General features: G+C 40.1%; 1 protein-coding gene across 2 annotated transcripts; it reads left to right on the top strand.

Moving 5' to 3' along the window:
* The first annotated feature begins 4569 nt into the window (after positions 1-4569).
* On the top strand, positions 4570-19062 carry LOC102080016 (CD209 antigen-like protein A). Of its 2 annotated transcripts, none has more exons than XM_019353290.2 (6): positions 4570-4695; positions 7811-7918; positions 8016-8102; positions 17686-17828; positions 18292-18395; positions 18876-19062. In XM_019353290.2, exons 2-6 carry the CDS (start codon positions 7849-7851, stop codon positions 19006-19008), a joined length of 537 nt encoding a protein of 178 aa, XP_019208835.1. In that variant the 5' UTR covers positions 4570-4695; positions 7811-7848; the 3' UTR covers positions 19009-19062. The 2 variants fall into 2 exon arrangements, with proteins under 2 accessions (XP_019208835.1, XP_019208836.1); XM_019353291.2 differs by lacking the exon at positions 4570-4695 and adding an exon at positions 5067-5159.
* The last annotated feature ends 380 nt before the right edge of the window (positions 19063-19442 follow it).

Here is a 19442-nt window from a genome sequence, read left to right as displayed (position 1 = left end):
TTGTTTTCTAACAAAAAACACTGTGAAACTGAAGTTAGACTTTGTGTTCTATTGTGTTGTGTTTGTAAATGAACCGCCCCATGTTGTGTAGTTTTCTGGATTTTATACTTATTGGGCTACATATTTATTTATTTATTATACAGGCTATACAGTACATAAAATCAAAACTGTAATTATGTGGGCTACAGACAATAATTAGGATTTATGGACCATATATATATATATGAAAAACGTGTATACTTACTGCATTTGAATCATTTTAACCATATGTAACCTCCTGCATATGTGTTTGAAAAAAAGGCTTTGATTTTGCCACCCCATTTGATTTCTTTGCCACACTCATGCCACCCTAAGAAAATTTCTCTAGATCCGCCCCTGCACACTTTATACACTTTTTTTCACACACACATGAATATTACTCACAGTTCTCACAAGTTGATTCTCAAAGTGCAAACCTTTGTAGATTTTAAAACATAAAAGTATTATTATGCCGCATTTTGTCTTTGTCTGCCTGCCACTTTTGTGCGCCTTTATCCCTCCCGGTGCAGGTGTCTATTTCCGAATGAGGGTCATAGTTATGGGTGTTTTTGTGCTGTTTTTTTTATTGGACGTGATGGTTATCAAAACCAAACATGACAAATTTGGTAAGCGCAGGAGACACGACATGGAGGAGATTTGTCAATCAGGCTGTAGAATGCAATGCGCATTGTTGAAAGCTGTACGGTGCAATAAAAAAGTCAGCGAAAAAGCGAGGCAGTGACGGATGAACAGCGGGACCACTGCGTGCTGTTTATTAATAAACAATAACATATATTTCTATATGACAACATGCATAAGAGCAGAAAGGTATTTGTACATCAGTGGGAAAATAGCGGGGCAGTAGGCGGGCTTGCTAGCTTTTGTGCGGCTTACCCGGGTCAGTCATGACACGGATGAGAGGTGAAACGTCTTCAAGCAACTCAAGAAGTCCAGACGCTTTTCTTTTCAAGCTCCTTAGCCAAAAGAGAAATGAATGAACTTACCAGGTTGCCAGCTTCACATATCTTCCTCCAAGCTAGGTCCTTTTTATTCCTGTCTCGGTACAGAAAGCACCTGGTGTCCTACAGCTCCGGGTGGTTTGCTACGGCGCTGATTAGCCTTTCCTCCATATTGAATGAAGTATGAAGGGCTTTGGCTGGACCTGCCCCTTTGACCTAGGTCAGAGCCACGTCACCAGGCTCCTGATTGGTTGTCGCGGTGCGAATTGATGCTGGAGTTCAGATTTTTCCAACTTGAGTGGTAGACGCGATACGCGCGAATGCACAAAATGCAACACAAAAACTGACACGCGTATTTTTATTCGCGCGTCAAACGCGCCAGACGCGCTACTTTGACGCGCTACTTTGACGCGCGTTTGACAAGTTTTCACGACGCAAATCTGCTTCTGAATTTTCGCAGAACCCGCAATCGCGCGTCATCGCGCTTCTCCATTGACTTTACATGTAAACCTGACGCTCTGGTATCTATCGCGTTCGGTGTGAACACACCGTTAGACAATCTGGATGGCCTAGCAGTTTCATATACTTTGTTTTAAAAGAGACTTTGCAGTAATCATAGCAAACAGGAACATGTAGCATAAGGTCAAGCTTTGTACCACCATTGTTTACGTTTCAATATTCTTTATTAAGGCATGTTTTCAGTTTTAAAAGATGCAGTGCAGAACTCTCGGGAAAACCTCTGGTTTCCCAAAATTAACCTGAAGGGGTCTGAAAAATGCTCTTATTAGGTCATAAGTAGCAAAAATAAATAAATAAATAGGTGGATATTTCTGGTGGTGGAACATTTTGGTAATCTGACCCTAGTGAAAGAAGATAACATTGTTAATAATGCAGATTTTTGGTAATATGGAACACTACATTAATATTAGTAGTAAGCCCATTTTTAGTAAAATCAAAGAAAACCTAGCTTTGAAAGGTAAAAGAAATGTAGCAAAAGTAATCATAATTCTATTCAGGTACTAGAGCAGTGGTTCCCAAACTTTTTTTGCCAGGCCCCCCTTTTTTACATGAAAAATGTTCGCGCCCCCCCCACGCACAACACATTCCTCCAAACACACACACCCATATTTTGCTCCATTGCGGTTTATTTCACACCTCAAACATTTAGTAAACAATTAAGCAAATACAAGTAAACGGCAATAAATTACAGGTAGTTTAATTTATTGCCGTTTGGTTTGATTTTGACAGAGAGGAGGGCTGGCAGCAATGTTCCCTCTAATTTTTCATGTGTCTGAGCGAACACACAAACTCCCTGAGCGATCCCTTGAACCACTGTGAGCGACATCAGACGTGTGCACGGTGGTCACGCCAGCATCTAATCCATCCAAGTTATATGGTTTATTAAAATAATCAAATTACAGCATTTACATTTATGTTAGACTACTTTTAATGAACTGCATTAGCCCATTTACAATGAAAATGTAAAAATAAAATGTAGTCATTGACCTGTGTAGTATGTTAACACTATTGGAAGTAAAAATAACTTGAACTCCAATTTTGAAAACACAACTTTCTTTTTTTTTATAAAGCTCTGACTTGTATTATGAGTCTGTGGTCTGGGAGAGAGTCCTATAACTCTCTGTCTGCAAAATACAGTATATGACTAATGTTGGGCAATTAATTATAAAGTTACTTCTTCAAAAAAGTAACTCAGTTTCAAATTATTTACAGAACAATCAGCTGTTCTGCATCAAATCTGATGCCACACAAATTATTTGCGCCACTCCAAAAATAATTTCTGTCCACTATGAGATAAAGGAGAACAACAGCCTGATACCTGCAGGCCTGACAACAGGAGATGTATCACTGCTGTAACACCTGTAACATTCAGCAGCCGCCTCATTGTTCTGACACACACAACAAAACTATTGACTACACTACACACTAACTACACAAGATGTGCGCTAAACGTCGCAAATCTCTCACATCTCAAAACACCGCCGTCACTCTTAAACTTCCCCCCGTCTCTTAACAACTTGCCATATCATTTTTTGATTGGTCGGCATGGTATTTTTTTCGACCAATAGGAAAGGGTGGGGGTTTTTGGTTTTGTTTTTGTTCACAGGCGGAGAGTGCTTTCGAGCCTTTTCTCTTATAAAACGTTTCTTCCCGCAGTAAATATAAACAACGATAGTATTCAGGAAGAAAACCAAACATTGCTTATTTTATATTTTAACTCTAGTTTTACCTGGCCTATCAACACAATTTAAAAACTGGTATAAAGTCCACACTTTTTCCTTCAATTGTTCCGTCTGTCCTGCTCACATCTCCAATGGTTGTACACGTTGTCATTAACGTGGCTTCACTCCACATCAGCCACGCCGCTTTGCTAGCTAAAACACCGGTGTCGGCACATAAGGACGCTGTCATAACCTGTCAGCGACGTTGATTGACTGCGTATATACGAATGTGAATCGCATTATTGGCTGGACTATAGGATAAGGTGGCATCGTTCTAATCCCATACAGGAGCAGCCAGTCACTTACTGACTAACACTGCAAAACAGAATTGTTGAAGTTTTCATTTTAATTTCAATTCAGGTTAGATTTTTTTTGTGTGCGCAACGCAGATTTTCTGTGCGCAGAGACCGTGCCAGCAGTGCGCAATTGCGCACGTGCGCAGCTTAGAGGGAACATTGGCTGGCAGTCCTAGTTTTTGTTGACCGCTGCACAACGAGTTTCCCCTTCTTGCATTAGAGCCTGTGATGTTTTAAGAGTTTGAATCGCAAGCCGATCACATTGCTCTGTAAACTTTTCAAGCACTTTAATAAACAAGCAAGCAATTCCACCTCTCGCATTATTGCGTAAAGTTGACAGCGCGTCAGGAAAATAGGCAGGCTCAGTCCCCGGCCTCTAGCGACTGTGGAAGTCGCTACACTCCTCTTCTTTCTCTTTTTTTTAAAACTTTAAAAACGGGTTGTGTGTGAGACTTTAAATCAACAAAATATAAAATATACATTTTAAATTATTATTGATCCCTTTACCCCGAGTCCTAAAGTGTATATTAATGTTTTTACTCGTAACTATTTATTGTTCGTTTACTTGCACTGTTTTAACTGGAGCCTCGTCGTCTCGTCTCTCTATATACCGGACTTTATGTAGCGGAGATGACAATAAAGTTTACTTTGACTTCAGCAGCGAGCAGGCGCACCGAGGGCTCTCACGCTCACTTTTCGTGTATAGAAAAACATCGGTGCAAATTATAGGTCTGTATTATAATGTCTGGTGTTTTCGTGTTGTTGGTTTGTTTTTATTTTGTTTTATTTTGCGAGTTGGTTATTAGACGCTGCTCCAGCCAGCCAGAGAATCCCCCGCCGCCCCGCCCTCTCCTCCCTGTGCCACAAGTAGCAGGCGCACCTCGCAAACGGAGGGCGCCCTTACTCCCAGCAAATGGGTGATAGAAAACCGATCGGTGCCTATGCCATTCCCAATATGCGCTAGCATGATGTCGGGGCAGCAATTTTTTTTATTTTATTTTTTTTTGCCGATGCCCGTGATGCCGCCCCGGGCAACCGCCCTGTCGCCCTTATCTAAAACCGCTACTGCGTATATCCTCCTTGGCCCAACCTATCCCAGACTTCATGGCGCGGCGGTGGGTGTGGATAATTTTGCCAAAACAAACGGCGGAAGAGCGGCGGCCGAAGAGTAAACTTTTAAAAGTAAGTACTGAATATTATGTCTCTTATTTATGTGCAAATGTTTAATAATGAAGAACATTAAAACATCACTGTTGGCCACATGTCGGCAAAGTTATGTGACATTAGCGATGTTTGTACTTTCAGCGTTTACTTGGTTTTAAAGCCTTTACTTTAAAATATACGCCGTTCAATAGTTGACCTTAATCTTACAGAGAATGTGATGATTTTATGGATAATTAAAGTCAGTCATATATCCACAAACACAACATGCTGAAAGTCAGTGATGCTGCTCGGTTTGCAGTCCTGAATATCACGGCACAAGCAGGATTCACTGCACTGTTAATGTTTGAGTACGCGGCCCTTGTGGACCGTTAAGGCTGCAGACCCTGAATTGGGATACAGCCGTAGTGTCAGTGGTGAAGAGGCAGCGTACGGCCCGCGCGCTGAAGAGAACTGATAAATGTCACATTTTTCTGTTTTTACAGGTAAGCTGGGTGGTTGATAATATAAAACAGATTTTATAAGTGACAGACAGCAATGGCGATTGATGTTAAAATGTCTGGTTTGTGGCGAATGTTAAGCTAGAGATAATTTCCAAGTTGGTCCAGTTAGCCTATGCCGATCCAGTTGTTAGACTATACCGAAAGTCTGTAAGTTCATGGCAGGCATATGAAATTACACAATATATATGTTTTGCACAATAAGAGAAAATGTGAATTGCTGTATGTTTAGTTCATTAAGAGTGAATGCTGTAGAAATTGTCATGTCTCGGCTGTAGGCAGGCAGGAAGAGAGGACCCAAAATGCAGGACTCACGGAGGCAGAAGTAACTCAAAAAACACAGCTTTATTGCTGGTAAGAAGCAGAACAGGAAAACACTAACTAAACTGGGGAAACAGAATAACTAGGCAGGTTGACAGGCTGGCGAACAGAACACACAGAGGAAGCGAGGGTGAACAGACGTTAACGACGCGACACCGAGTAGGGGAAGACACAGACACTAAATACAAGAGGTGAACGGAACGAAGAGGAAACAGCTGGGAGACACGGCTGACGCTGGTTACACTGACGAGACAGGGAGAGCACAAAGCTGAACGCACTGACATAGGACACGGACCTACAAAATAAAACAGGAAGCACACGACAGACAGAGACACAGACTTATAAGCAAGCATAATGACATCATGGACAGACAGAGGGACATACGGACAGAGGAGACTAAGCAGAGGCAACCTAAACTAAACATGAGGACAAGATAACAAAACCTAAACCAGAAATAATAATCATCATCATCATCGGACGGCTAAAGAATCAGGATATAATTACAATCAAAACAGCATCACCCGAGAATAAGAACTAATCCATAATGCAAAAATAAACCAAAACATAAGAAACTCAAAATGCTGGGTCAAACCGACCCAGGACCGTGACAGAAATATGTTAAGAAAAACATTTATTTGAAAGAGATCTAGTTTAATAAATACAGTTAATAAGACAGGTTCATAAATAGATTAAAACAGTTGTAAAAAACAAGATAAAACTGTAATGAGAGTTCACTATGGCGCTTGTGCATACAGTAAGATGTATTTTTGTGATTCAAGCAGTTTATAAAAGTGGTACATGTAAATATTAAACTGTATAAGTTTGGAAAAAATAATGTTATCTACACTAGAAGAAGTAGTGTCAGTGGTGAAAAGGCAGCGTACGGTGTTCCAGATTACTGGCATCGCAGATCAACTGGCGTTGGTCGAACAGATGTGTGGTAGACACAGCAAAAACAGTGGCACTTGGCCACAGGTGGCAGTAGTGGACTGACTTCCATTTGAGACTGCTCCAGCTGCTATGTGATAGTCAGTAGGTCTGCTACAAATTGCAGATCATATGCAAGTTTTGGAAATTACATTATACATATTCCTAGCATTACAAGTAAACACTTCTAGCTCTCCTACACACACAAAAACAGATGACAAACCAACTGACACACCTGAGGCGCTCACTTTCTTAAATGCACTCACTCTCACTGGCTCTGTTTATTAATCACTGTGTAACTGCTGTAAATTCACAGTAACTGCCATCTCCTTACAAATGTGTATTATATTAACCGCACTTACACAGACTGTATATAACTACCAACTCTCTCCAGCCATGTTGATGGATTACCTATATTGGCTGTAAATGTTCATTTCCAGAGAAAAGACACAGGCTGACTATGCTTACAGGATGTGATGTTACATGTTATTATGTGATGTTATTGAAATCATCATGAACAACAGGAGTGGTGATTTCTATAACTTTGTGTATATAATTTGGCATTTCTTACTGATGTAGGCCAAAAATAAATACATAATACCATTTCATTTATTTTAAAGGTTTATTTGCAAGACATAAAAACAGACAAAATAGAAAGTTCCAAATGTATTGTGCATGAAACGAATTCAAACGTGGCGATAGAGCCAGGTGCAGATGAGTGTCACAAGTTAATCTGGCTGTGGCAACATGGCACTTGGCCACAGGTGGAGCTAGCTGACTCGACTCCATTTGAGTGCACACAAAGTAAACTGCACGCTTTAGTTGTGAAGCAAAAACGCTGAAATCGGAGTAATAAAACGTACGAGGGGAATGATAACGATGACAAGATTCTCCCGATCGTTTACTCTTGCTGTCCTGTGAACAACATCGGCGTGGTGTTAATTGTTTGCTGTTTTCGCGATTGCCTCCTGCATGAGAATATCACCACGTAAACTTGCGAAATTTTTAAACATTTTGTTGTTCAAGAGCAACAGGACTGACGGAGTGTGTTTGAGGTAACCTCACAATGAAATATGTGGTGTTTATTTGCTGTTTTGTCGGTAGCAGCTCCTGAAAAGCAAGTCTACCACACATCTGTTCGACCAACGTCAGTTGATCTGCGACGCCAGTTAATCTGGAACACTGGCCCGCACGCCAGAAGAACTGTCACATTTTCTGTTTTTACAGTTTTCTGTAAGAATAAATATGTTGCACAGGACATTTCAGCGCTGTAACAGTAGCATAGCTGCACAAACCACATATTAAGTAGGCGACTTCCTCTGAGCTTAAAACCTTAGAATCAAGTGAAACCAGTGAGATTCTCACACTTCACATGTCCTGTGCCACAGAGCTGAGCTCTCAGAAATAATCCACAACCCATCGTGCAATGAAGGAAATGTATATCAATGAAGGTGATTTCAAACCTGACAACAGGTCTTCTATACAAAACCCCACAGGTAAGAAAGAATCTACAAAAATTTAAAGTTTAAATTTTTAAAACTGTTATTACTATTATCACCCCCTTCACCACAACCATTTTTTTTTTCTTTTCAGGTCCAAAGTGCTACAAGAGAGGCTTTTATGTACTTGTTATTCTCTCCTTGGGCCTGCTGGCTGGAATTATCACTCTTGCTTTGTACTGTGAGTTGTGTTTCTTTGTTGTCGTGTTTTCTTTTGGTAGTGTTGTGGTGTTGTGTGTCTGTGTATGTATTTACATACTAGAGGTGGGAATCACCATACACCCCACGATACGATATTATCACAATACTTAACTCACGATACGATATTATTGCAATTTTTTTATATATTTTGCAATATTCTGAGTTTTGCAATACGATATTTTGCAATTTATCACATTTTTTCTACTGCAGATTCTGTCCATAAAGGTAAACTTTATCAATATTAATTTTATCTAATAACAAAGTCTCACACTCAGACTTTCTCTCATTTCAGTCAGTTTTATTGCTGACAAACTGAACGGTTTGTATTACAGTCTAGTCCAACTTAACTGAATGCAATCATCTGGTACAATTATAGCTATTCTGAACCATGCAATTTGTAAAAACTGTGCAGCCCCTTCAGCAACTGAAAAATTTGAAAGTAAATTAAAACAAAATATAATTTTGCATTAAATTATTATTATTTTTATCGTATTTATTATTCTTATGGTATCTATTATGTTTCTATTGTTCAGCACTTTGGTCAGCCTTGTGTGTTTTTAAAGTGCTATATAAATAAACGATGATGATGATGATGATGATTAAATAAAAACATTTAAATAAAATAAAACATGTTGTCTTAAATTAAAATAAGTAAACTGTCCTGTTTGTTGCTGCCCTAAAAAAAGTTTAACACATTTGGACAGTGAAGGAATGTCAGCATTCTTGCTCAGAAAGAGGATCTCATCAACATGCTCTGAAGTCAGAGTGCTCCGTTTTGCTGTGACCATGTCTCCAGCGGTCGAGAAGACTCTTTCAGCCGAGACACTAGTACCTGGGATTCAAAGGTATCTTTTTGCCAGTGTGGCCAGGAAATGATAGACTTGCTCATGGGATTTCCACCAGTTTAGTGGGTCTTCTGTGAGTGTCAGTGCCGTGACCTCCTGGTATCTTTTCACCTCGTCCTCAGCTGTGGCAGATAATGATTTTGGTGGGGCTCCAACATCACCATAAGTCTGACCAAGCAAGTCTGTTAACCCACAGGACTTCCTCATCTTGGCTGGTATGAGAGGGGGTCTGGGATTTTGTTCAGTGTCGTCAGATTCCTCATGATGTTCATGGGCTTCTGGCTCAGAGATGGGCTGCTGCCTCTTCTCTTCCTTTATAAAACACACACACATAGAGAGAGAGGGAGAAAATAAATATACCCTTTAGTATACAGTAATATGTTGTTTTTCTTTAGTAAATTATAATTAATGTATTTAATTGTTAAATAGAACCTTACCAATATGACAAAAATATTACTGATCTACTAATATTGTAAGTAAGTTATTTAAATTATAACACCAGAATGTTTGCTTATCTGAAGGGTTATAGCTAGGGATGCAACGATACCAATTTTTTCAAACCGATCCGATACCGATACTTGGATCTGAGTACTTGCCGATACCGAGTACAAAATCCGATACTTCTACCACACACAAGTTAAACTTAACCGGTAGTAAAGAAACGACCCCAGACAACTCTTTAACACAAACGAAACGTTTACTGAACGTAAGGGCAGAGACAAATACTGTACAACACATCCCTTTTTTAAACTCAAATGATATTCCAATTCCTTAACCAAATGAAATACACTGTATAAATGAAATAACTCCCTTTCAAATTATATTAAACAACCCAACTTATGTTATCACCTTTTGGTAAGTGACTCATATACACTCTAAAACACGTTATATAAATCCACTAAACACACAATATTCACACATCGGCTCCACACACTCACATTCACACTTGTTGCAGGCCTGTTTGCTGCTCACGCCGGACGATGGAGAAAAATCCTCTTCTCCCCAGTAAGAGCACAAAAGTCTGACTTACAGTTCCGTTGCCCGGTAGATCGCCGTTCACCAGTCCCACACTAAATCCACTCCCTGCGGACCCGATGCTGTCTCTGCTACAGCGCGTTAGTGAGTCACTGTCCAGCTCTCCGACAGTCCATAGCGGCTGCCTCCTTGGCGAAGCCAAGCAGTCCGGGCTAGCCTTTAGCCTCGGCGGTCGTAGCTGTAAACACAGCACGGTGGTGCGACCATTGAAACAAAAAGTCACTTCACCCACACTCTGTTGTGAAGCTCTCACACGGTTAGCTTTCTAGTCACACACTCTTTTGTGCTGGTTAACCTCAGTAAAACTAGCCGAGTCTCTCACTTTGGTTCAGCTAACCCTTGTATCTCTCCATGCCGTTCTCTTCTCCTCCTCCATTGCAACAGATACACGGGTCCCGTTTTATGCTACCTTCACGGGCCTCCAGAAAATTAGAACTCTGAAAAATATTTTAACTCCCTTCAGAGTTACATACCATAAAATAATACTTTATGATTAACATAACAGTTTGATAGCTCTAATTACCTGTATTTACCTTGCGACATATTACAGGGCAAATTAAATTCAGGGTACAGTTACATCACATAACTGTGAACACCTTATGTTACCGTGGCGTTTAAGTCCATGGGAATTATGAGTATCCACTCCCAAATTCCCATCCGGGCTACATTAGTATCGGTTCATGGGTATCGGTTAACTTTTACGAGTACGAGTACGCACACATTTTACAGTATCGGCCCCGATACCCGATACCAGTATCGGTATCGGTGCATCCCTAGTTATAGCCTCAGCAACCACTCTGGCATAGGTTTCCTGTCTTTCCTCTGGTGACAGGAACGGCAGGGTTTAAAGCGTGGGTCAAGAGCTGATGCTGTATAGAGGGTGTTCCTCTCGACTGTGCTGGCATATCTCTTCTTAAGATCTTGACTGATACTTTGCTTGATGTTTCTGACCAGCGCGGTGTCACCAATGTTGTCTTGGGTGTCATGCAACAGCTGTGCTAGCAGCGGTGCTCCGAGAGACAGAGTAGGATTCTTTTCCTCAAACGTCACAGTAGTTGCGACTTGCATTGACTTCAAGGCCCGGACAATTTCTTCAGTGTTCCCAATATCTGTCTCATTTAGAGTAAAGATATCTGTGCTACTCTTTCTGACTTCGGGAGACAGCAGTGCTGCACAAATCGCAGGTTGTTGTTCAAGGAAACGCTGGAGCATGTCATAAGCACTGTTCCATCTCGTGCAGGCGTTGGTCTTGAGCTTGTGAGTCGGGAGCTGTAAAATTTTCTGGTTTTGCTCCAGAGCGTGGTTTGCCACTGTGCTTCTATTGAAAAACCCAGTTATGCGCCGCACTCTCCCCAAGATCCTGGATACTGCAGGCAGGTTTAAGGCTCATTGTGATGCAAGATTGAGCGTATGGGCGAAACACTTCACATGCAGGTATCCCGCTAGCTGAGTGGCAATCGTCATATTAGAAGCATTATCGGTGACAACCACCAGATTTTTGTAGGCAATCCCCCATTTCTGCGCTGCATTTTGGAGGAGATCGGCAATGTTCGCTGCAGTGTGAGTTTCATGTAATGTTCGAGTTTGGAGAATCATATGTTTCTGACCAGCGCAGAAACGTATGACAGCAGTCGCCAGTCCGCTGTGAGATAATGAGCTCTTATAGTCACATATGAAACCACAGCCCATGAGGTCTAAGCGTTGCAAGTTAATGCAACCCTTTCTGCTGTGCTCAAACTTTCCTCAGCTTTACACTTCATGTCTATGTAGAGATTGGGCACGGCTGTGTCCGCGAAAAAACGTTGTGATGATATCACATACCTGGGTTCCAGCATCTTGAGCATGTAAGAAAAGACCTTCTTTTCCATAATGTTGTCAGGACGCAGGTCTTTGCAGATGAAGTACGTGATAGATTGTGTTATTTTCTTAGCTCACTCTGAATTGGGAGATAGCTTTATTAAGCTAAGAGTGTCCAGCGTTGGTCGATTTTTCAGTTGAGCTGATTTAGAGCTAGCTTTGCCGTCCTCCGTTAATGCTATTTTTGGATGGGCCCTCATGTTCGTAGTATTCCCAGAGTATTTTATTTTCATACAACACACCTTGCAAATCCCATGTGTCATATCCATCTCATTTGTCCCATCGTTGTTAAAAAAAATCTCAAATGCGTCCCGACGTTTGATTTAAACCCAGATGGTGCTTTTCTGCATTCTTTCTCTGCCTCCATCTTTATTAACTACTGGCAATTTGTGACATAGTCTTGTTGTTGTGCAGCCCTGAGTTGTCTCAGTGTGTTCAGAGCATCAGTCATGTTGGAGGAGTGTACATTATCTGGAATGTATGTGCAGATGTGTATGTTGGTGTGTTTATCACTTTCCTGTTCTGGTGTTTTGGGTAAACCACGGCCTGAAGCGTGCCCTGGGGTCCTGCCCTCCTCCTTTTCAGTCCGGTTGCGACCATTGCTGCTGCTGCTGCTGCTCAAAGTTCAATCTGTCCTGGTTTTGGCCCCAATTGGGGCAGTCCTTTCTTCTTCTGTGTTTTGTCCATTCTGAGGTGCCTTTTGACCTCAGTTGCTCCTCCTGTCTCTGGCACGCCCTTTCTTCTGCTGCCCAATCATCCGTGTTGGTCCATCACTGTCCTGCACAGTGTTAAATGCAGAGTTACCAAGGTCAGCATTCTTTTGCTCGGCCTTACTTTTCATTCGGGCTTAATGGGCATCTCGTCACAGCTCTGTCAGCTGAAGCTGTCTGGAAATCTCCCCCGTGTAGTGAAACGGGCCTTGGATTTAACGCTCTCCGTCTCTGCTGCATGAGATCGCTTTCCTGTAGCACTGTTGACATTTTTAGATTGTTGTTATGGGTCCAGCTGCTGCAGCATTTGGTCAGGGTCAGGGTCAGAGATGGTAGAGGGGAGAGCAGGAGTCCAGGTCAGCTTCGGCTTTCAGGGCCGGCAAAGCAGCCTGTAATTAAACATAAAGAGAAAAAACAAAAACAAAACAAAAACAGACGAACAGGAAAATGATGTTGTATTGGCTGTGTTATTCAGAGAGGGGAGAAACACCGGGCCAGGCCCTGTGTCAGCCTTCTCTCCCCCTTTTTTGTTTTTCCTCACAATATAATTAACTCATAACCCACCAAGTTGACAGGACAACACAGGTAGATATTAAAATTCGTAAGATCACGTTTAAAAGCACAAAAAAGGAATTTTCCTTCCTTCAGTAATCACTTGTATGATTCAATCAGCAGAAAACATCTCACAATTTGACTCTTAACCACTAAATTTGTTGTTTCATCACTGGTTGGTCATACCAGTCTCGTTCTTTTTGAAGTTGTTGTCCCGCAACCCAGAGAGTTTATTTGTTAGTAGTGGATAAACTTCAGCATTTGATAACAAAACTATTAAGTTTTCCCTGTTTTAACACTAATGAGGGATATAGGCACATGTGTTGGCTGTAGTGTAAGCTGTTCTTCATTGCATGTATGTGTGTTAGTAGCTTGCATGCAGGGCCTCTGGGACTGTCTCACCCAAAAGAGCATTTTCTCAACAGTTGCCTTTCTCTCACGTGTGTTAAGAAAGGCAAATGTGCTTGAAGCAGTTGTGAGATTATTATGCTGTCATATATTACATTATACCTGTAATCAAAATGAGTGAATCATGATACTGCTGTAGGCCACATCATACTTCTGAGTTAAAAGAATGTGAAAATCATTAGATTTATTAGATAGGTTTGTATTATCCTATGCTGCTGATTTATTGTGAGTGAGTTACACTGTTTCATGACATTTCATACTGCCGAGTTATGAAAAGAATATTGTGTTCAGAGAGTAGGGGCCTCTCTCTCGTTTTTCTTTGTGATAGTAAAAAGAACAGAGCACATGCCACGGGAGCGTCACCCCCACCCTTGGTGGAAGCAGAAAAACAGGGAGCCAAGGTCATAACTCAGGCTCACTAAGAGTTAGAAAGGATATGAATGCTTAGTTTGTGGGTGTGGCGCATTTTGTATAGCTTCTTTTCTTTGTTTAGTAGCTTTCTGCCTTCACCTGAGGGTCTGCCCTAAAGCATGTGACTTCAGGTCTCCATAATTGGAGTTTATTTAAAGATAAATGAGATGATTTCATTTATTGCTCGCAGATCATGCACTAAATGGTATTTTGCAGTATTAGCTGTCTTCACCACTTAAACAAAACATCACTCTTTGTTTTATTATTATTATTACTATTATTTTAAATTCTCCTTTCTCAAAAACATAAAATGAAATTGTAGTTGTTCTTTGCTGAGAAACACAAAACCTCCCCTTTTTTTTCCCTTTTTTCTTTTTCAAAACAAGAAACTAAGTTTTAACTTTTCTGCCTTGTCACCTAAAACAAAACAGACAACCCAGCTCTCAGCTGGCTCGGGACTTATCATCATCAAGGTGAGGGCTACTTCAGAAGTTACAGTACTCATCACTCAAGCAACATTTCAAAAAACAAAAGAACAAAAAACAAAACTCAGCACACTACACAGAGAACAACAACAAGACACAACTGAAGGTGTTGTTCTTGTTTGTTCTCCTTGAATTTTAGAATAAAGTTATTACATCTGCATTAGTAAATCATATGCCTAATCATTATGTGCCACTGTGATCCACAAGTATGATCACAAATTTATTCATTTTTCAACCCAACAAAACAAAAAACAAAACAAAACAAAAAACAAGTTACTGATGGCTTGAACGCTTTACACATGAGTCAGGATGCAAAAAGGCGGCTGCCAAAGACAAATCAGAAGCGTGAGGAAAAAACTGAGCCCACAGACAGCTGCATGTTTGAGCTTTAATAGCTGTTTCCCTCCCTCTGATGTGTTCTTATGTAGCTCCTGCTCTAAAAAATGTGTAACCTGCTCATCAGCTTAGCAGTGACCATATATTTAATTCAGCTTCTCAATTGTGAAGCTTTAGCTGTTGTATACAGGGTTTTTAGGTGTTAGTATAGGTGTGCTCTATATTTCAGCAATGTCTCATCTAGGATGACAGGTTTTCAAGCAGGTCAAGTGCCTCTATGCACTTGATTAGTTTAGATATTTTCTTTATTTTCTTCATCACATATGTCATTGTACTGAATCTGAGCAAACCTTAAGCTTGATGCAGATTACTTCTAACAATTATCCACCTCACATCACAACTGACTGAGGTGCCTCTTCATATTAATATTATTTCATTATTAATGTTATTATCTTTTTATATAACAGCAATAGTATATTACAATATTTTATTTATATTTTATTTTGCATCCATCGAGGGATGAGGGTGATCTGCAGTTTCACCCCCTCCCAAGCTGGAGACATTTTCCTTTTCACACACTTTCCTTGGCTAAACAATGACACAACCTTAATATACCTTATGCGTCTCTCTATTTCATTTAATATGTGTTTGTGTGAGTTATGTATTTTCTTTCATTCTATTCATTCTGGGCATGGTCTTCATCCTAACTATGTTTCATTGTTAATACCAGTTTACAGGTTGTTATCCTTGCTATCACCAACTTGAATACATTACAGTTAAGTTCTAATTCAATTTAGCCTTTTGTTCATTTTATTTTGTTTTTTCTGTCTCTCTCTTTCATCTGTCTGACAGCCACAGTGGTTGCAGCTAATCATTCTGTGTCGGGTGTGCTCTGTGTCTTACAATCGCGTGCAAAATGTCCCTTTTTTCCACACTTCCAGCATGTAGTGCTATAATTACTGTTTGGTGTGTATCTAGGTCTGTCTCTACCTCTTGCTCTTCCCCTACGCATTCCTCTCCCTCTCTTTTGGCCTCTGAAACCTCCCCTGTAGCCTCCACTAAAAGCTGTGAGAACAGTGTCAGCATCGAGGGCAAAAACTGAGACCTTCTCTTTCCGTTTCACCACTGTCTGTGCATGGTTAACATATTGAAACGCCTCATCTGCTGTGCCCGTATCTTGCGTTACCCAATTCTTTTCTACATGAGACCTAATGGGTGGTAGTAATCCTTTAATGAAAGTGCGTTTAAATAGATTTTTATTTTCCTCTTTCTTTTTCTTATTTTCAGAATTTCTTTCTGTTTTTAAGGCTTCTTCTAGTTGTGTTAATGCGGAGGGGCTACATTTCCCCTCCCATGTCGGGCATTTTGTTTTCTTAGGATTTCTCCATCTACATGCACTAATTTGTCCGGCGCCTGGACATTTTTTCTCTAGCCACTGCTCGTCAGCAGTGAGTTTTGTTGTTTTATTTCCCATTTTCTTATTTGTTTTATATGTGTATTTCTACTTATTTTAGTAATACACACACACACCTGCGGCGCTTTCACTGGCACGAGAACAGAGAGAGGTGGCTGACACGCCCTTCTACTTTTGAGCTATTCTCAAAAGCGGTGTCGACTTTATGTGATAAAACACGACCTTCCTCTCAGTTCACCAGTACTTCAGCGACCAACAGTAAACAAATTAGTGGAATAGTTCAGCCTCCTTATTGTGCCGTGAAAATCAACTTATTCCACCAACAAAATGAACAATAAAGACAGACAATTACGCGCGTTCCTTAACCCTTTCGGGGAGCTCTCAATCCCTCTGGCCAAGCTCAATATTTATTTACTTTAACCCTTTCGGGGAGCTCTCAATCCGGACAAGCTACTTTAATAACCCTTTCGGGGAGCTCTTAATCCGGACAAGCTACTTTAATAACCCTTTCGGGGAGCTCTTAATCCGGACAAGCTACTTTAATAACCCTTTCGGGGAGCTCTTAATCCGGACAAGCTACTTTTTCGTTTAGGTTTCGTTTTCGATTTCACGCAAACCTCTTTGTCTCAAAGTTATCTGTCTTACCTTAAGTGGTGGTTTCTTCAGATGCACCTGATCAGCCCCCGACGGTGCGGACCACTTGTAAAACGTTGGCCAAGACCCGAATTCACATTCCTGGTCTTTATCACACACCTAGTGCGTGAGCTGCCGGCAGACTTCAACGTGGGCTTCTCGCACCGACGGGATCTGGTGGGGCGCCTCTTGTGGGAGCTACTTTAAATAGGCCGTCCCATCCGGCTCGAAGGACCAAGAAATGTTAAGGGAAAAATCCCAAACAGAAATCTGCCAATTGTAAACAGAAACACAGTGAGACAAAATACTTAAACACATGTACATGGGTGAAGTCTCAAGTGAGAATCACACCGTGTACTTCTTTATTCGTGCATTTATAGTCACTGGTGCCCATACAACAGTGAATATGCCTATTCATAGGCAGAGGAAGGTTAGTGCGTAGGGAGTGAAGATAAGAGTGTCCAGCTCTCCTCTTCCTGGAAGGAGTGAAATAATAACAGCTTGTTCAGCTGTAAGAAAGAATTTATAACACAGTCTTGTAGTGGACAGCAGTCTAAGTCATCAAAAGGTCAACATACAGTATTCTATCATATGCAAACTTATATCATTAAAAGCTTATACTGACTACTAAGTACAATTTTCCATTGACAGAATTTGACAAATTTATGAAAGCAAACTTTAATCTTCATGGATATGTTTCACATGAATCATTGTCATCATTGTTGCATCTCCTCTGCATTGCAGTGTCGGGATCACAAGGCATTTTGTATACAGATGGTATAAAATATAGATTCCAGTTAATTAACAGAGACCATATAAAGCATAGCTGAATGTTCCATGTTGATCTGTAATATTTCTTATTTGATGTTTCTTCCAGATAAAACATGTCCTGCAGGATGGAGCATGTTCAGTCATAGCTGTTATCTCCTGTCTGGAAGATCTGACTCCTGGCATTCAGCTAGAAAAAACTGCATAGACCAAGGAGCAGATTTGGTGGTGATAGGCAGCCCTGAAGAACAGGTACAAAGTTCATGCATATTGTGTTTGTTAATGAATATTAAAATTCAAACCCCACATTATTATGAACACGACTTTCCCCAGTTCGAAAAAAAAAATGTTTCCATAAAACCTTCCACTACTTTAACAAGGAACTATAAAAATAAAACAGGAAACATGAGACAGACTGAGATGTGGACTTGACACTGGAACCACTGAAGAAGAGACATGAAAACATAACTTGACACGAGGAATACAGGGGGGGCAGAGAGACAGAAACCAAGAGACTAGAAACTATAAATAACAATGAAATCAATGACTATTAATAATTCAAAACACTGGGCCACAGACCCAGGACCATGACAATTCCCCCATTACACTGAAAGAGCGTTGGGTATAAAGCTGAGGAGAATCTGTAGCCAAAGGGACAGAAATAAAAGGGAGTCAAGTGATTCATAACACAAATGTTTGTGTGCTTGTTGAACAGAACTTCATCGCTTCATTCACCGAGAAACGGACTTGGATTGGTTTAAATGACATAGAACAAGAGGGAACGTGGAAATGGGTAGATGGATCGCCTCTGACTCTGCAGTAAGTCTTCGAGTTCAGCCAATATATTAAATATATTTGTAATAAATATATAATTTTATAAATAATATTTATTTACTAAGTAAATGTTATGTTTTAAATAAAGAAGTAATGTTTTTTAATGTATTTATTTCATTGGTGAAGTTATTTTATCAAGAAAATAACTTAATTGATAAACCAAGACACCAGGAACTGAAAATCTTAGAGACTGTTTTGGGCTTACTTGGATATAACTTGTTATTAACTAAACATTTTATGGTGAATAATAAAGAAAAAAAACAGACCCAGGAGACAACAGCCAATGCTATCCTTCATCCATCCATCCATTTTCTTACCCACTTAACAATTTATTGTTAGAGACAGAGGGTTGTGCATGTATCCATAATTCACAATTGGTTAAACATGCTATCAGTAGTAATTTTTCCCATGTTGTTTTATATCTAATTAAAATATATTGATATTGTTTTTTTATTGACTCACCAGATACTGGGCATCTGGCCAGCCTGACAACCACCACCTTAGAGAGGACTGTGCTCATATCAGAGATCCAGGAACTTCCTGGAATGATGAAAGATGTGACGATTCTTACCAGTGGGTCTGTGAAAAAGTACTGTAACGGCTGAATTTGTTTGAAAATTCAGCTGTTACAGTACTTATGTAATTTTACATATTTTACATTTTACATATTTTTCAAATTAGTTCATGCTATTTTATTAGCATTTTTTATATATCCTTTTCTGAATAGGTATTAAACTTTAGTAAAAAAAACAAGCCTTGAAATATAACTATGCCAATAACATTAATAGTAATCAGTAACTGACCCATTTTATTTGGATAGCACTTTTAAAAACATACAGTCACAACATGCTTCACATTTTGGGTAAAACATAAAATACAGTCTTCTATACACTTGTACATACATACATACATACATACATACATACTTCCAGAGACACATTAGATGTGTAGAAAAAAAATATTATTATTATTATTATTATTAAGATTGATTAGTTTGCCTTCTGGTGGGGAAAAAAATGTCTGGAATAAGCA

This window comes from Oreochromis niloticus, linkage group LG16 (genome assembly GCF_001858045.2).
Source record: "Oreochromis niloticus isolate F11D_XX linkage group LG16, O_niloticus_UMD_NMBU, whole genome shotgun sequence".
Classification (NCBI taxonomy): Eukaryota; Metazoa; Chordata; class Actinopteri; order Cichliformes; family Cichlidae; genus Oreochromis; species Oreochromis niloticus.
Note: the sequence above shows the minus strand (reverse complement) of the source record. Positions and strands in the feature narration are given on the sequence as shown.